Here is an 18374-nt window from a genome sequence, read left to right as displayed (position 1 = left end):
ACATACCTTTCCTCTGATTCTTGTCTGTACCATGTTAATGTTTAAATCGATGTTTACCTGATTTAGTACACTGAAACTGAAGCACTTTGTATGGCAAGGCCAGCATGTGGTGATTAATGGCATTTATTTCCACCACAGCTCGAGTCTGACTACAACAGGATACCAGGACAGCAGACTGTCAATGTGGTTCTCATCAAGTAAACACAATTTCCAGTTTCAAACACTCTTTTGCATAATCTCATTCTCATGTAGAAGGATAGTCAGTTTACTTGGGACATAAGGACATTCATGTAATCAAACACCTTTTGTGTGTGTGTGTTATGGGACTTTTTATGATTACCCGGCTGAAAAACATCTTAAACAAGCTGGTCAAGCAGGTGTTCGAACCCTCTGTAAAAACATCAGACAGACCAGCCTGAGATACCAGCTCATTTTATGTTGGTTTATGTGGTTTGTTTGTTGTTTCGATTAAGTGTGCTCTGCGTACATTTCGCAGGAAAATCGGCAAAGATGTGTTTGTTGAGCTGGACGTCGGCTCAGATAACAACTCTAATATGACGCAGATCAGAGGTGTCCTGTTCTCTGTGGTTAAAGAGGGCACCATTGCTTCCTACGATACCTCAGTAATTGGCTTCAAGTTCAGACGGCTTGGAGAAGGTTTGTTCAATACTTTTCTAATAATGATTAGATTATGATTCCTTACTAAATGGTGCAATAAGTCATGATAATTGGTTGCTATTTACTTGGATTTGATCATTTTGGTATGATTCATTTAAAGTTAAAAACAAAATATCCTGCAGACTCTTGAGGGGCAATTTTCCATATTAGAATATTGACAATTGACAAAAATATTTATAAATAAACAACAATTATATTGTTTCTGTTTATTTTTTTAATAACTAATAATAATAATAATAATAATGATATTGACATATATTTGAGATGTTTATTTTATATTTTGGAAAACAATAATTATAATTATTAACATATATCTTATTAATAACAATGATAATTATAATTTGACAGATGTTTTGCATGTTATATTTTGCATAAGAGTATAACTTGTATTAATAATGATGATTATGATTAAATAAAAATAATTCATGCATTGAAATTCCAATTGTCCGATAATTTGCAGACTTATAAATGTGGAGTAAAACGAACACAATTCATTATTATTACTACTACTATTAATAATACATTTTATTAAAAACAATAATTATGATATTGGCAGAAATCTTTTGCATGCTTATACATTGTAGAATAAGAATGTAACGAGGTTCAGATGTCATGGGATGAAGGCGGGAACCGGTTAACAATCAATACGTTTAATAACGTAAAATAAAACGCAAGTATAATAAGACATTAGCCCCTCACGGACAACTGCCGCTCCTCCGTGAGAGATACGAGACCGGTGCGTCTCACAGGCGTCGTTTTCAAATTTATTGCATTTTTACACCCCTGTCTTTTACACTTTACAGTCTGTTTAACTATCCATTCTTGCAGTTCTGTTTGGAACTAGTCATCATTCAACAGAATGTAGTATAGATAATATTTGTGTCTGGTTCATAGCTGATACACTCCCGCCTGTGGAGCCCATCGGTGTGCCAGGTTTGTCCTCAGCCAGGTCTGCTGCATGGAGACTGTAGCGCATTAGAACACACACCAGTCTTGCTCACTTATGAAAACTGCAAGGAATTCTCAGATTATGTAGTGGCTGGATAAAGAATGAAACTTGGATGCATGTGTGCAGTCTGATCAAGACCAAAAGCAGAACAAAAGACTTTGCATGGCTTGTCATTGATTTGATGTGATGCTGATGTCAGGAATGCATCTACCTTGAAGTATCATTTTCAGGCAATGCAACCTGTTTGTGTTTGCAGCATTTAGGTTGGTTCATTTGTGATGGAATTGAGTTAGATAAGAGAATTCAAGACTGAACAAGAGGCGGCAGAATGAACATTGTACAGATGCACTTTGGCTTTGTTCACACTGCATATAAATCTGATACGATTTGGTTTTCAAATCCGATCTTCAGAACTGACTGCCCACATTCTGCAACTAATCCACTTAATCAGACCGTAGTCTAGAAGACTTCCTCATATCATAAGTGAAATGTGTCCTAAATAATGAAAAAATAAACAAACCATGAAATCTGACCTACCCTTTTAGACTGAGATGCATTACCAAAACAATTAATTCTATTCAGACTAGAACAACTTCAATAAGTCCGATGCCTGTGTTAACAAAGCCCTTTTGTATGCTCTTGAAATAGCAAGTCCAGCATGACAGGGCTGTGATAGGCTGGCATTGAAACGTTGAAACATCTTTCAGCAAAGCCAAAGCATGATGTACAGTTTTTCTTGAATCACTGCATTTCATTACATACAGAATGTCACTGCATTGTATATGTCTGTCTTTACCACCTCAGTGAGCCCCAGGCCTAGGGAATGCTTGTCTGATGAGTTCAGCTGTCGGGATGGGCTTGGGTGTATCCCTCTGGATTTTGTGTGTGACGAACGGTCTGACTGCAGTGACTTGAGTGATGAAATGAACTGTGGTGAGTGAGATTGTTTGATGAACCCTCTTCATTTGCCTTAGACATGAGTGGCATTGCTTTAATTTTGAACTGACTAATATCTATTCTAATTTTTTATGCTATTGTCAATTTTTTTTTATTGTCAATCTGAAACCACAAGGGTTTAGAATTGTCTTAATTTAGGGGCTTTTCTGAAAGATATTAGCATGTATCTAGTTGAGTTTGTAATTGATTGCCCTAATTATATTATTTATTTTCAAAGCTGTTGTTCCTGTACGTCCTACTGAACCTACACCCCCCAAAACCAGACCCCCACCTGGCCCAGGACCTTGTCGTGCAGACCAGGCCACTTGCCAAAACGGACAGTGTATCTCGCGGGATTATGTATGTGATGGCGAAACGGACTGCGCTGACGGCAGCGACGAGTTTAAGTGTGGTAGGACAAACCTTTAATTTACCACATATATGAATCTGCTTGTTTATAATAGTCTATTCTCTGCATTTATTATGTATTTGTATTTGTCATTTCACAGGAACTCCGTCTCCTTGTGAACCCAATGAGTTTAAGTGTCAGAATGGCCGCTGTGCCCTGAAACTGTGGCGTTGTGATGGGGATAATGACTGTCAAGACAACTCAGATGAGATGAACTGTCGTAAGTCAGACCTTATACAGTAGATGGGGAAAGTGGCCTGGAGACCTGTTTGAAAACTAGTATTATTTTTGCAGTTCTGTTTGTTACCTCTAGAGGCACAATCATTTTTTCTCTAATCATTTTTTTTCTCATTTCTTCAGCCACTAAGGGTCCAGGGGACACATGTGCCCCGGAGCAGTTTGTGTGTTTGGCTGACCGCACATGCATTCCTGCCAGTTACCAGTGCGACGAGGAGCCGGACTGTGCCGACCGCTCTGATGAATATGGTTGCGGTAAGGCATTACAGTCCAATTAATATTTAACAAGAAAACATTGGTTGTCATAACATATCACTCTTCCGTCTCAACTTTTCTTTCACTGGCATCTTCACTTCGACTTTCTAACACTATGGCTTCCTGTAAATCCATTATATATTTATGGTCTGCAAACCATTCATTTTTTGCGGTTTGTTTTGCCACACTCATACAGCTTTTCAATAACGCATAGATCTCATCTCCCATATATCTTGTGCCGATAGCTTATTTAACTTTGGTATTGTTTCTGCCAGCAGTGCCTCCAGCTCTGGTTGGCTAATCTCACTCAATTAATCTGCCAAATAAAACTTGTGCTGTCTCAGGCTGCCAATTTAGAATCAAAGACTTGGTGCGGGCGTCTGCGGTTTTTTTCTGTCCATATGTTTATTTGACTGTGTTAACATTCATTTAATACATTTATGTGTGGATTGAAGTTGATTGTACTGTTAAATGATTTTATATTTGCTCTTTTTTTGGACTTAAGCACCTCCCACTGTGACCAACCCCCCGGAAGAGTCCATCACGGCAGCGCGGGGGGGCACTGTGACCTTTACTTGTTCTGCCATTGGTGTGCCCATTCCCATCATCACATGGCGTCTTAATTGGGGACACATACCAGCCAACAGCAGGTAGGTTAGGATTTAATACGAGTTAAATTTAAATCAAGATGGCCACAATCTATGTTAAAGTCAGATGATTGAATAAATGAAATTGAAGAATGTTTGTGGTTTCATCCATTTCTACTAAATTCCCAAAGCTCTCTTTGCTGAACTCTTTAAATAGGTAAATTAATAACTTCAGCACTTGTCTAAATGAAAACAGAAGGCCACACTCCGTGTTTCAGTTGTGCGATTGAGTCATGTATGCAATAAGAAACAGACTCTTGGCTTTTTGGCAAAATATACTGGTGTTATGATCCAAATATATGTGGATCTTTCCCGATCCCATCCCCCTCTCTCACTTCACTCCCTGTCATTTCTCTGTATCTCAATAAATCCCCAAAATTGTTGTCTATTCAAGATATTCTTTTGATGCTGCTACTTTAAATTATTATTTGTCTTAATTATGATTAGACAATATTAATATGTAGAAAGAGAGCCGTATTTACTTTACTACTCAGCATGTGCTCTCCTTGTGTATGATCGTTTCAAGGCTAGTAGGTTTATTCAATCAGACTTTTATTTTTTTATTTTTCTAAACGGACTAACAAGTCATTTGCAGCAGTCTTGCAAGATTAGTATCTTAATTAACAAAATCTCAACTTATTACATACAAAAAACACTAACGTTTGAATAATACATAAAAACACTAATATGTTATTAATAAATTACAAATGAAGGGGAGGGGAGGGGTCGTCAGTCAGATAATAAAATCCATTATTATTAGCAATTTTAATTTAGAATCTAAACGAGGACTGCTAATAGAGTGTGTTAATTTTGACAATAAATTACAAATCATTTAGAATACCTAAAGAACCATTCACACAGGACACATTTTGTTTAAAAACAGTTGGACAGAGAGCACAGTGGAATGGAACTGAATGCAGGGGTCTTGAGACGGCCCTAATTTAAACATTATTCTATTGACAGGATCACAATGACCAGTGAGAATGGACGAGGAACCCTTACCATCCGTGATGTGAAGGAAAGTGACCAGGGGGCGTACACCTGTGAGGCCATCAATGCTAAAGGCCTAGTGTTTGCCATTCCTGATGGGGTCCTCAGCCTCTCCCAGAGACCAAACCCAGGTAATGCACCAGGTCCATATGGTGCATTGTAAACGTCTTTGGATTACTGTGTATTATATGTTTGTTCTCGTCTAATACTTTCTATTCTGAATGTCATTTCATCCTTTCATTTGTGAGACACAGGTTATCCTGCTGTTATTTGGCTGCATGTTGCATGACTTTGGGGCTTCTCAATCCTGACGGTGGTGGTCTTTTCATCCTTTGTCTTCCATGTCGTACTTGTCCAGTTGTGTCATCCTCTCTGTACGTGTTAGCAGGTAATTGCCGCGATGGACACTTTAGCGTGGGCGGTCACTGCATGCCATGCTTCTGTTTTGGCATCACAAAGAACTGTCAGAGCACCGGTCGCTACCGTAACCAAATCGGACTGCGCTTCACAGAGGAGGAGGACTTCAAAGGTACTAAAATCTAGCTTTTTTTGTATTTGCTTGTGGTTTTACAATTGGAAAATGCAATTGAAGTGGATGTCAAAAAATTTTTCACCCTGTAAAGCCTGACATAATGATAATCTGGACAATATTTCTTCATTTTTTTTTAATGGAACAGGGTATAGATCCGTCTAAACTTATATAGAGGGACATTTTAAAGGCTTAGGGGCTTAGAAATGTATATAAGCAACAGGGGTGCGCGATATATCGGTCACCATATCGGTATCGGCCGATATTTGCCAATTTTTATGTTATCGTTATCGGCCCGATAATAAAATTTGGCTGATATATTGAAGCTGATAAATAATGAATTATTTCCTTCAACACTTGACACCTGACACTTAAGATGCGCATTGTTCAACATGATTAATCTTAATTGCTTCAAATATGATTGGAATCAAAAAGGAAAATATAGTTAAGTGCAAAATGTGCTGTCATATCGGCTACATGAAATTATAATGAGAACATTACGATTGTGTTAGGGGACGGATTTTAAATTGTGAGACTTTTGTTTTTGCAATCAGGCTTTCAAAAATTATATAAAAATTGGATTTAGATTTATCGGCCGATATATCGGTTATCGGCTTTGAAATATAAAGAATTATCGGTATCGGCCAAAATGTTCATATCGGTGCATCCCTAATAAGCAAATATGCTGCTGTCTTTTATAGGGTTAAATTAACCAATAGTAGAGTGGAATTAAAGTATGGTTCACTGCCTTTCTATCTCTCTTTTCATCCACAGGAGTCAATGTGTCATTTCCTAGTCGCCCTGGCACTCCACCACCTCTCTCCTCCACTCAGATGTTGATCAATCCAGAGACTGAAGAGTTCCAACTAGTGGATCTGTCTCGTCGTTTCCTCGATCAAGACTCTTATTGGTCTCTTCCTCGCCAGTTCCTTGGCAACAAGGTTTTTATCTCCTCCACAATGCTCTCCTAAGCAAATCTAGAAAGAACTTCATTAAAGCTTAATCATCAGTCAATACCTCTGTTTTTTTTCCAATCCCAGTTTTCTTAGGTGTAATAGATTTGTAAAACGTGCACAGAAGCTCCTCAGCATCTTTGTATTTAGGACATTGTGTCTGTGCTGTACAGGTTGACTCGTATGGAGGTGATCTGAGGTTTAAGGTGAGTTACTCACTGCAGCGAGGTGGATCAGAACCAAAGGAGAAACCTGATGTTGTGCTGACTGGCAACGGGCAGAGATTTATTTACCGTCGAGGCAATCCCACTTTACCTGACATAATCAACCACAGAGAGGTCAAGTTTACTGAGGTGAGCCGCATATGTGAAATGCTTAAATGTGTGTAAAATAATTTTTTATTAAATATATACACACTACCGTTCAGTTTTTTTTTAAATACATCTCTTATGTTAATAATCACGGCTGTGTTTATTTGATCAAAAATACAGTATTTTAAAATATCCGCCTAATATGCTGATTTGGTGCTCAAGAAACATTTCTCCTTATCAATGTTGAACTCTTTGGTGAATAGACAGCTCAAAAGAACAGCATTTATTAAATAAACTTTTTATGTAATATTATACGTTTTTAATCTCACTTTTGTTCAAATTATTGTCTTGCTTAAAAAAAAAATCTGTCAAAATAATATCTTATTGACCCCAAACTTTTGAACTGTGGTGTGTATATAATTTGTATTATTTTTTTTTATTATTATTTTTAAAATGTTTTTGTAATGCAATGTGTAATTATTTTCAGTTTAATGTTTTGCTTTAGTATTTTTTTCCCTCTCTCTTACAATAAAGGACATATTTTAAGGAATTTGCTCATAAGGTTATTTTCCAAAAAATATAATGAATTCACAGTATTTTTAGCTCTACACTAATACAATATTTGTGTAAGATTGATATATAAAATTCTATTAATACCATATACCAAAAAAGATATATAAAATACATAAACAAGTGATTCTCAAATATTATTTCTTAAAAAATAAGATTTAAAATGTTTACCTCTCTGTATCTGTGTGTCTCAGGAAAACTGGCAGCACTCCTCAGGCCGATCAGTAACTCGTGATGACCTCATGATGACCTTGGCCAATCTGGAGAGCATCCACATTCGCACCATTTATGACAACCGCATGGCCAGTGTCGGGCTGGGTGACATCAGTATGGATACCACCACCAAGGAGTTCAGCTTGCAGGGGAACCCAAGAGACGTTGAGGAGTGCAGGTTAGTGAGCCTTTAAATCAACAGATAGGATTACAGGCCTGTCAGAAAATATAAAACTCCTCTTGAATCACTTCTTGCAGTCCTACGTTCCCATGAGTAAAACTGATTATGCCTCATGTTTTTTGTTAACCTCTAAATGTTTTCTTTCTGTTTGTAATTTGGGTATATTCAGTGAAGAAAACGGACTAAAGTGCTTTTCCCATTGGGTGGGTTTCAGTTCCCCAAACGGTGGATTTCAGTGCCCCAAATGTTCGTTTCTTTTGAGAGTTCTTTGCAGGGATCAGTGCTAAGGTTTTTTTTTTTCTACTGGTCTGGTCGGGCCAGTGGTTCAAATATTTATTTACTCCAAAATTAAACGGTGCTTTAAAATTTTCAGATAAGTCTAACGGTATTCAGGCACAGAAAATGATTAATTATACTGGTAACACTGCATAGTCTTCACAGTATAAATTAAATATAGATTTATCCTTGTTAGAGTTACAAAAATTATTCAGTCATGGTCAGTTAATGATTTTCTCTTCATCTTTGATTAACACCAATGACACAGACAAGATAAGAAATATTAGGCTGCTGTCCTTTTAAGACAAATGCACGGATCCAATATACTGTTACACGTGCGTTTTCTTTCTCATCTGTTTATGTTCAGTTAAGACATAATCGTCAGTGATTATAGATGGGCATTTTGACATACATATTGTGTGTATTTTTCCGTCCAAGCCCAGGAAGACGAAAAAGAGATTTCAGTTTACGGATCGTCTTGCTCTTGAATTAAAATGGCTAAAAATCGCTTGAATGTTTAAATTGACCAAAACGTGCAAATGATAAACTATTGTGACGATGAACCACTGGCTCAATTGGGCAAGTGACATTCCCGATCCATCGGGCAGTCCTTATTGTTGAGCCCAGTCTGTGTGAAAGAGTTAATCTTTGCAAATTGTTGATCCCACATAGATGTCCCGCCGGGTATTCAGGTCTATCTTGTGAGTCCTGTTCCCCTGGATTCGAGCGGGTCCCTGGACCCTACCTGGGCACCTGTGCTGGCTGCAACTGCAATGGGCATGCCGGTGCCTGTGACCCTATTAGTGGACACTGCCTGGTAAGGATAGGTGTTTTTTCTGTTCATAATTATAGATAAATATTTAAATAACTAATGCATGAATTAGTATATTACTGTACGCCACGCGCTAAAGCGGAAATGTCATGTGGTAGAGTTGTCAGCATAACACAGAAGGACCTCAGTGTGACAAATGCAAGCCAGGCTACTTTGGTGACCCAAGTCGAGGACGATATGATGACTGTAAACCCTGTCCTTGTCCATACACAGAGACGTCTCGACGGTAAAAATATCAAATTTGTGTGTAGCATTATAATAATAATATTTTATTATTATTATTATTATGACAAAACAACTTGATGTGTTCAAAGGTTTTCTGATACTTGCTTCCTGGACCATGACAAACAGGCAACATGTGATGCCTGCAGACCCGGTTACACGGGGCGACGTTGTGAGAAGTAAGGGCCAGTTCTTTTCCATATTCATGTTGTCCTCACACTACATTTTGTGGTGCTGGGTGCATAATATTTCATCATCTGTGTTTTTTTTTTTTTTTTTCCCACAGATGTGCTCCAGGATATGTCGGCAACCCTCTGCAGCCCAACGGCAAATGTATCCCTACTGCTAGCTGTAAGCATTTTCCCCTAATTTTTTTAATACAATTGTGGTAGTAAAATTATTTATTTATGAGATTAATATTAGTGGAAAGATTTAATTGTTTGCCTTAAGCTATTTGTTTTCTTGGAATTTGTGTCAAGCAAAGCTTTAGATAATGATTAACACTCTGTGTGTGCACTGAATGCTGGAATACCAGCAGTTTGTGACCAGGATGTTCAAAGCATTCCAGGTGTATTTTTCAACCATATGGTGTTCTTATCCCTGTTCAGCGATTTCCAAGTGCGATAACAAAGGAACTGTCAATCCCATCAGCAAACCATGCTATTGCAAGGTATTGTTAATAAATTGCATTACAGTTTTCCTCTCTTTTTTTTATTCACCATAGTTCAGAAGTTTGAAATGTTTCTTATGGTCACCAAGGCTGCAGTTATTTGATCAAAAATACAGTAAGCATTTAATATTGTGACATAATAATATTAATACAATTTACTACAACTGTTTTCCCATTTTAATATATTTTCAAATGTAATTTACTCCTGTGATGGCAAAGCTGAATTTTGAACATCATTACTCCAGGCTTCAGTGTCGCATGATACTTCAGAAATCAGTCTAATATGCTGATTTGGTGCTCAAAAAAGCATTTCTTTTTTTATCAATGTTGAAAACAGCACCTTAATGTTTGTGTGGGAATAATTCTTTGAATAGAAAGTTATTTATTTTAAATTGTAAATGTCTTTACTGTTACTGTCACCCCAAACTGTTGAATGATAACGTGATTTTTGTAGAATATAATTGTCTGAATGTTCAAAAACTGCATGATCTTCTGTACTGCAGGCCAATGTGGTTGGTGCTCTTTGCGACGAGTGCAAGAGTGGCACTTTTCATTTGGCGGCCGATAATCCTGAAGGTTGCTTGCAGTGTTTTTGTATGGGAGTGACTAAACAGTGTGCCAGTTCAACCTGGACCAGAGATCAGGTAGCCACATCCTCTAATCTTGTCACTTAAATATTCGTCAGTGATTTTAAACTGGATGTTTTAAAGGTTTTATACACATATACAAATTTGTTGGTTAATCTGAAGGTGCGAGGTGGTGTCAACGGCCAGCTCTTCACCCTTTCCAATGAAGCCAACACCATAACCATCTCTGACGGTATCACCCAGAGGGCCAGCTCAGAGGTGGTCTACCGATCCTTCACAAGTGTCCTTAAAGACATCTATTACTGGGTCCTGCCTCAGAATTTCAGAGGGGACAAGGTGAGAACATCTCATTCGATATAATGCCATGTTTACACTTTAACCTTTGTCAAGTAAAATAGCACGTCAATGAGCTGTTTTTCAAAACATGTTTTTCTTTCCTGTGCAAAGGTCACAGCATATGGTGGAGAGCTGCAGTATAGGCTGCGTTATGAGCTGCAGGCTCGCTCGCTAGTGATTGATGGAAAACCAGATGTGGTTCTCCAAGGCAACGGCATCTTCCTGGAGCATTATTCTCAGACGCAAACACTTCCTAGAGTACCAGCCACCATCACTGTGCCATTTAGAGAGGTGTGTTATATATGTGTGTACATTTTATGTTTTTGGGTGTTTGCTAAAGAGCATATTTTTTATATTAATTACTTTTATATTTTGCAGCTATATTTAAAAATATATAATTATCACTAATAATTAGTAAACAATTTAAGCTTTTTAAATGAATAATAATAAATATACAAAAAGTTACAAATATAGAAGAAGGTAAAACTTGATCTAGCTTGATTTGCAATAAAATGTCTCATTGTCTATAATCACCACAGTCTGCATGGAGACGGGCGGATGGACAACCTTGTACAAGAGAGCACTTGCTGATGGCTCTGGCAGATATAAGCGTCTTTATGATCAGAGCCACTTATGCAGACAATATGGCTGAGAGCAGGTAGTTTTGCTCTTTTTATGTGGCTCTTGCTCATTTCTTATACATGCACTTTTGACGTCCTTTTTATATACTGGATGGCAGCACATTATCATTAGTCTCTTGTCTGTCGCTTAACTGAATTTTTGAGCAGGATATAGTGTTATCTCTGTTTCTCCTCTCTTTAGTATCTCCAATATCCAAATGGACATTGCAGTGCCCCACTCAACAGGAAACGAGAGGGCTCTGGAGGTGGAGGAGTGCGCCTGCCCTCAAGGATACGCAGGACCTTCTTGCCAGGTATATTATGACATTAAATAGTAATACTCAGTCTGTGTGAACTTGTGCCTGCCTAAGTTAAAGCAAAAAACTCCCTCTTGGCAGAGGTTCTGAACTATTAACTGTCAAGGTAATAACAGCCCTTTATTATTTCTCTTGATCCCTGAAGAGAAGTTCTTAGCAACTTATGGAACATTTTAGCTCTAAAACTCTTTGCAATAGATTCAGAGCTTCAGCATAGACATCTATGAACCCGGTCACCTCTGACTCGCCCATTGTTTGCAGGACTGTGATGCCGGCTACACCCGCACACCTGGACTTTATCTTGGCACCTGTGAGAAGTGTGACTGCTACGGGCATGCCAGCGGCTGTGACTCAGAGACTGGAGATTGCCTGGTGAGTTAACCTTTCCCTTGCAGCTATTATGCTTTTCCTGGATGAATAATGAAGTTTTGTGCAAAAAAAAAATAATTAACTAGCTGACTAATCAGTTGTAACTGGAAGCCTTATAAACTAGGTTGGATTAAGGTTAATCTGACCCCAGTTGGTCTCGGGTCAATGGATGACAGGACAACTAGTCAACCAAATATGAAAAATGTAATTAAAACACAAAATATGGTATATAAAAGAAAAATAAACTAGTAACCCTCAATAACTAACAATCATAAATAAAATCAAAACTAAAAAATGTATTCAAAAAAAAAAATCTACATAAACCAGATATCCTTAACAATAGTCTATTGGATGAATGGTTGACTAGCTGACGACTGTGGAAAAATAAAATCAAAGCTAAAATTATATAAAAAAAAAAAAGATGACTGTTTGACTATCTTGAATAAAATCGAAATTGTTTTAAAAAAAAAAAAACTTCACAAACTACTCAAACTTCTACTAGTCGACTATCATGATTAAAATCAACCCCCCAAAAATAATTTAAATAAACTACATACATTTATCGACTAACAAATCTAAATTATTGAAATATGTAAGAAAAAATATGCATAATCTAGTCATCATAAGTCAAATAGTCGATTCATGCTTAGTCTGGAGTGTTTCATCACACTTTTCCTTTCTGTTTTTAGAATTGCCTTCATAACACGGTTGGGCGCCGTTGTGAAAATTGCCTATCTGGATTCTATGGAAATCCAAAGACTGGTGATCCACAGGCATGTAGACCCTGTCCTTGTCTAGGACACTCCACTAATAATCAGTGAGTTTGCTTTTTCTATTAACTTTATAAAAGATATTCTATTCATATAAAGTGGTTACCCTTCAGACATAACCCATTATTCATTTAATCTAATATACTTCTACCGAAGGCCTTCATCTTGTTACTTGGACTCAGATGGACTGCCCACATGTGAATGTCCTGCTGGTTATACAGGAAGACGATGTGAAAGGTACGTTTCTTTGGTCTAATGAGAGGGTACACCTCCCATTCGGTATGTTAGTAATGCTGGGCTGGCCGAACGGGTGATAGAGGTGATCGGTATCCCTTTATCTATTGCCAGAAAGCATGTGTCTGTTGCTTTCCATTATCTCTTCAACCATTTGTGATTGAATGGCGTTTGTCTTTTGGTATGGGAGAAGCAAGCCTTGAATCAGTGCCACCCATACCAAAGTGTAATAGTCTGAGGTTACTTTTTTTCAATGAGTTTATAAGTTGAAGCTGTGGTGCTTGAAAAAAATCCATGTACGTATGTCTGAAATATGCAGCGTTTTCAAGTTATAAAAATGTTCCTTCTTTACTGTGAGAGTAAGGTGTTGAAGCAATCTGTTGCATATGTCACTTTAAAAAGGAGTTGCATCCTTTTTTTTTGCTTCAGCGCTTCTTTGTAAAGCCCTTGCTACATTTATTGGGCAACTTTTTCTCATTTCAAGCTCTTCTTCTAGATATTACTGGGTCTCTAGGGTGGTTTATGCTTCCCATACTGAAGCATAAACAAGTTGATGATATGAATTGTGGATTCCTGTCACTTGCTCAGAATGCAAAAGCTTTTGGGTGTCTGGGATAAAAAACAAATGGCTTCTATTTATAAAAAAAAAATTGGTACCAATGTACCCTGTCTCATCATGGCTCTCAGCATTTCCAACTGCGGAGACTTCTACATTGAAGGTTCGAAAGATTTCTTCCCCACTGCATGTGATGATGCTTTCTACCTCAACCCTGGGAAAAAGCAAGTTCTGGATACAACTGACCATAAAGTTGACAAAAAACTTGATGGTAGAAAAGATAATGACTTTTCAGGGCTTGAAAGTACAACAAGATTTTTTCGATCAACAACAAGTCCTGAGGCGCGACAGAAGAGTTTCCAGCTGCTGTTGAGGATGCACACAAATCATTTCAACCAGCGCCTGAGTATGCTTGAAAGCAACACTTTGGACATGAAAGACAGCCTCGAGAACATGAGGAAGCAACAGAGTCACTTTAGCTCTCAACTGGAGACAATAGCCAGAGTTTTGTCTCCAACTGACAAGAAAGAAAGAACCAATGAACTCTCCAACAAATACACAGACATTGAAAAAAGACTAAGTCAACTAGAACACAAATTTGAGATACTGATTGATGGCTTCACTGCTCTAGCACAAGAGCTTGACAAAGTGAAACGAGCTCGCCACGTGGTACGCCCACCACAGGATCGTAGAAAAACTGCTGTGGTTGCTACCACCTGGATTCCAGCCTTGACTACAGCTTGGATAACTAGTATGTCTACTAGCAGATTTCAGAGGAGAACAGTAATTCCCAAAACTATACCAACTCCTCGTACCATTTCCAAAACTACGTTTGTGCAAAATAGACTTCCCCAGATCAATGAAAGTTCAACTAAGCCAGCAAAGTTCTTAACTAAAAGAAAACAACCTATATCAGCAAGAAAAGACATTGAAACCAGTTTCACATCAAGGGCAGGCAACAATAATAATAGCAAATCTTTTAGGAGAGTAACAGTTCCCAAAGGTATACCCAACCGTTCCCTCACTACGCCGTGGAATGAAAGGCTTTCAACCTTAGTTACCTCCAATGAAGAGCAACAGAGAAGAAAGACACTAAATAAAGGTTCTCTTAACTCACGGGCAAGGAGCAACGGACAAAATAGAACTTCTCAAATACACCACAAAAGGGGTTCAAAAGTAATTGCTAAATCTACAGAGCCTCAGAGAACTGTGTTGGCAAGGAAACCTGGTCAACTATCCCATTTACCTACACAGGCGCAAGGAGAAAAAGAATCTGCAGTTATATTTCAGATTCCTCCTCCATCTCATACAAAAGTCCCCCAATTAAAAGAATCAGCGAAGTCTTCCAAGTTATCAAGCAAACCACAGAAACGGGTCCATGTTCCTTCGACAAAAACATCTAAATCTATAAAAACGCGAAGAAACAATTTGGTAGTAAGTCCGTCCAAAAAAACAACAGACATCAAGAAACCTTCTCACAATGTCCAAACAAAGAGAAGACATTCCAAAACTAGATCACCCAAGCAAAAACCGTTAGATGTCCCTTCTCATGAAGCGAGAGGGGCTTCCAGCGAACCTGAAGAGTTTACCTATGCAGCTACTTCTAGTCAACCTTCTGACAAGAGGAAATTACATTCCCCTAAACCCAAAGTACAAATGACTACTCCAAGAAGACCAACTCAGAGGAACTTGTCTAAATCCATTAATATTTTAGACATCCTCATGAAAAACAACAGTGGACAAAAAACATTAAGACGACCCTGGCTAAAACAAGACGGGAACCTTCATATTGCTCTTGGAAGGCTGATGATTCCCATCAAAATTATTCCCGATTACTAGATACTATATGGATCATTGCACCAGTTTACATTACATTTATCCTGTTTTTTTTTTTCTCTTTTAGCCCTCATTTGAGCTTTGCAAACTTATTGATTGCTGTTGTTCAAGTAAATGGGCTTGATTTTTGAATACAAACTGTGATGCAGAAATGCCTCATATCCTCATAATTCTTGTAAACCAAGTGTTGTACTTTAGTTTAATGGACTGAATTGTTCCTGATGTGTTTTTCTCAGTAGAAATAATGTTTTCATCAAGTTTCCCCACCTTTGCTATTGGTCAGCTAAACCAAACAGTTAGCCCAATTCTCCCAATTCACACTATAGAAGTGCTGTTATCTCAGGCCAATCAACCTGCAAATGGCTTCAGACATTAAAGAGGATTTTATGATGTGCTGTCTTGGTTGTAATGTTTATACTGTTTTGTGTTCTTAATGTTCAGACATTATGTTGAGTATTTTATACAATTCTATATGCATCCATCCTCATTTATCCTACTCATATCTTATTGTCTTGTAAAGTTTGTCAACATAGAACCTCGATTTGCCCAAATATGGCAAAAGTGATGTATTTTCAGCAGTATACATTTGAAAGATTTATTTAAGTATTGGTGTATTTAGTCTGGACAACCTTGGAACCTCGAGTTACCAGGTAAGACCTTTTGTCAAGTTCCTCGGCTTCCACAAGCTTGGGGATATGGTGGTTTTACTTGCTTAAATGCATTTATTCAATCCTTTTGGTTGTCTTTGGCTTTTTTTCATTTCAGTCCTTCTCTGTTCAGCAAAGCAGTTTTTCAAAGAGAGAAGGACTCAACATCTGTTGGATGTTGACAGCATTCTTGGCTTTAATTTATCCATCTCCTAAACTTGAAGTTATGGTTATTATGCAATGGATTCTCTGTTATGTGGTCTAATATGTCTCTCGTGGTGGCCATTAAAAGATACTAATGTTAGGGGTTTGCTCTTTTGTTGTCCTTGTGGTAAGCCAAATTTGAATCTGGCAATCAATAACTGCTTGTACATGCACAGATATTTCATGTCATGTGTTAAATATCTACGTTGGTTGTTTGCTCAACTCTTTTCCATGGGTTTTCCAACCCTTTTTTGTCTTATGTACCCCAACAGCCCCATTGGTAAAGCTCCAGTAACACTTCATCAACGAAACATGAAATGTTAATTTTAACTCATCATTAACATTAATTTTAACAGTAACGCTTCCTTTTACAGTACAGTACTTACAGTGTACTTACCTAGAAAGTACTGGCTAATATAAGGTAAATACATGGAACAGGGGTAGGTTTAGAGGTAGGTTCAGGGTTGGTACTAGTTATTACCCAGTAATTGTAGTTACTAAAATAAGTACATAGTATTTACATGGGTAACTGGACTGTAAAAGGAAGCGTTACCATTTTAACATGTTTTTTTAAACAGGATTTTCCTGTTTGGTTATTATTTTTCTCTTTATGAACCAATTATCTATTTACAAAATCAAAGCGTCTTTATCTTTATCCAGACAGTGTTTGAAGAAGCTTCACGGTGTTTTGCGTTTAATCATATTCTCAAAGAGTATATCATAAATCTGCTCTTAAGAGGTCATAAACCACTCTTAAGAGGTCATAAATCGCTCTTAATTTTCATGGCAGGTCCTGTCATGTCTGTAATTCTGTTTGTGGTTTTATTTTTACTGGATGACATTCAGAACAGTTTTTCCAAGGTGTTGTCTGATTTTCCTCAGATGTGCTCCTGGATATACTGGCAGTCCCCAACTTGGTCAAAGATGCACTCCAGGCAACACTGATGGTGGTAAGACTGGCAAAGAAAATATTCTGTACCAATTATTCTTAAAATTAAAAAGAATAAATTGAAGATGACTCCTACATTACATTTTTAAACCAAATTTTTAAAAATTAAACGTGTATTTAAAACTAAATCTGTTTATAGATTGTTACCTTTGTGACAAAAGTGGTAGCGAAGGATGTAGTGCAACGGGAATCTGTCGCTGCAAGGTAAGAATTTCTTTTTTTTTAAGATTTGCATTACATTGATAACTCAAATTTTAAACATACTTGTTTGTACTCAGATGAATGTTGAGGGTTCAACATGTTCCACCTGCAAGCAAGGGACCTTCCACCTCAGTCCTGATAATAAAGATGGCTGTCTGTCCTGCTTTTGCATGGGCGTCACCCAGCAGTGCTCCAGCTCCAATCACTATAGAGATGTGGTAAGAGATGTGATGAGTTAGACCAGTGCTTTTCATCAGTTTGTGTGGACAAATATTCATTTTCTGCCTTTTTTCCTCCAGGTTTCCACCACATTTTCCCCAGGAAACTACCAAGGTTTTGCTCTTGTAAACCGCCAGCGCACCAACCGTATTGACAGTGGCTTCTCCGTAGAGCTGTCCACAGATGGAACACAACTCTCCTACACTAACTTTAACTATCTTGGACAGGAACCCCACTACTGGCAGTTACCTAAAGCCTATCAGGAAGACAAGGTAGAGTTTGGCAGCATTATGTATTTCATCGTTCAAGTCTTTGTGTCTTCCTACATGTATCTTCTCCCACTTTGAATACTGAATTCATTCTGCAACTGCACATTGCCAAGACCTTTTCTTTCAAAATGTACTTGGGGCAGCTCTTCTGCAGCTTAGAAACACTTGTTTAGAAGTTCCAGTGTACACTAGAGCTATAGTAGGAACTAATATCAACAAATTGAGTTTGGGTAGGCTTAATTTGACTCGTGTCTGTTACCTTTTGATTCATTTATTTTTTGGGATGTAATGCACTGAATTAAGTGTTTCTGAACCTACTTGCTTTTTTAGAAGGCTAACTCTGCTCGGACTAGGCGAGCACACAAGGTAATCCTTGCAGGTTCAGCGTGTGACCGTGTTTAT

At 37.8% G+C, this 18374-nt stretch overlaps 1 protein-coding gene across 12 annotated transcripts in view; it reads left to right on the top strand.

The window, feature by feature from the left end:
- Positions 1-18374, top strand: part of hspg2 (heparan sulfate proteoglycan 2) — a 102481-nt gene that overhangs the window by 40605 nt on the left and 43502 nt on the right. For 8 of the 12 annotated variants that reach the window (XR_016148169.1, XR_016148162.1, XR_016148171.1 and 5 more), the window contains exons 5-34: positions 139-197; positions 497-657; positions 1573-1611; positions 2432-2560; positions 2802-2975; positions 3073-3192; positions 3333-3464; positions 3970-4114; positions 5075-5232; positions 5460-5630; positions 6405-6571; positions 6757-6936; positions 7659-7855; positions 8807-8951; positions 9065-9192; positions 9281-9367; positions 9475-9539; positions 9797-9858; positions 10362-10502; positions 10608-10781; positions 10893-11072; positions 11321-11439; positions 11604-11715; positions 11980-12090; positions 12777-12904; positions 13014-13094; positions 17217-17284; positions 17423-17487; positions 17562-17702; positions 17784-17975. Coding sequence is in view for 1 of the 12 variants with exons in the window: in XM_089124494.1 (XP_088980620.1) it covers positions 139-197; positions 497-657; positions 1573-1611; positions 2432-2560; positions 2802-2975; positions 3073-3192; positions 3333-3464; positions 3970-4114; positions 5075-5232; positions 5460-5630; positions 6405-6571; positions 6757-6936; positions 7659-7855; positions 8807-8951; positions 9065-9192; positions 9281-9367; positions 9475-9539; positions 9797-9858; positions 10362-10502; positions 10608-10781; positions 10893-11072; positions 11321-11439; positions 11604-11715; positions 11980-12090; positions 12777-12904; positions 13014-13094; positions 17217-17284; positions 17423-17487; positions 17562-17702; positions 17784-17975 (3831 nt within the window). In the remaining 11 variants the exon portion in view is untranslated. The remainder of the gene's footprint in view (positions 1-138; positions 198-496; positions 658-1572; positions 1612-2431; positions 2561-2801; positions 2976-3072; positions 3193-3332; positions 3465-3969; positions 4115-5074; positions 5233-5459; positions 5631-6404; positions 6572-6756; positions 6937-7658; positions 7856-8806; positions 8952-9064; positions 9193-9280; positions 9368-9474; positions 9540-9796; positions 9859-10361; positions 10503-10607; positions 10782-10892; positions 11073-11320; positions 11440-11603; positions 11716-11979; positions 12091-12776; positions 12905-13013; positions 13095-17216; positions 17285-17422; positions 17488-17561; positions 17703-17783; positions 17976-18374) is intronic. The other 4 variants (XR_016148172.1, XR_016148167.1, XR_016148165.1 and 1 more) reach the window with 3 other exon arrangements.

This window comes from Pimephales promelas, chromosome 20 (genome assembly GCF_988280905.1).
Source record: "Pimephales promelas chromosome 20, fPimPro1.hap1.1, whole genome shotgun sequence".
Classification (NCBI taxonomy): domain Eukaryota; kingdom Metazoa; phylum Chordata; class Actinopteri; order Cypriniformes; family Leuciscidae; genus Pimephales; species Pimephales promelas.
Note: the sequence above shows the minus strand (reverse complement) of the source record. Positions and strands in the feature narration are given on the sequence as shown.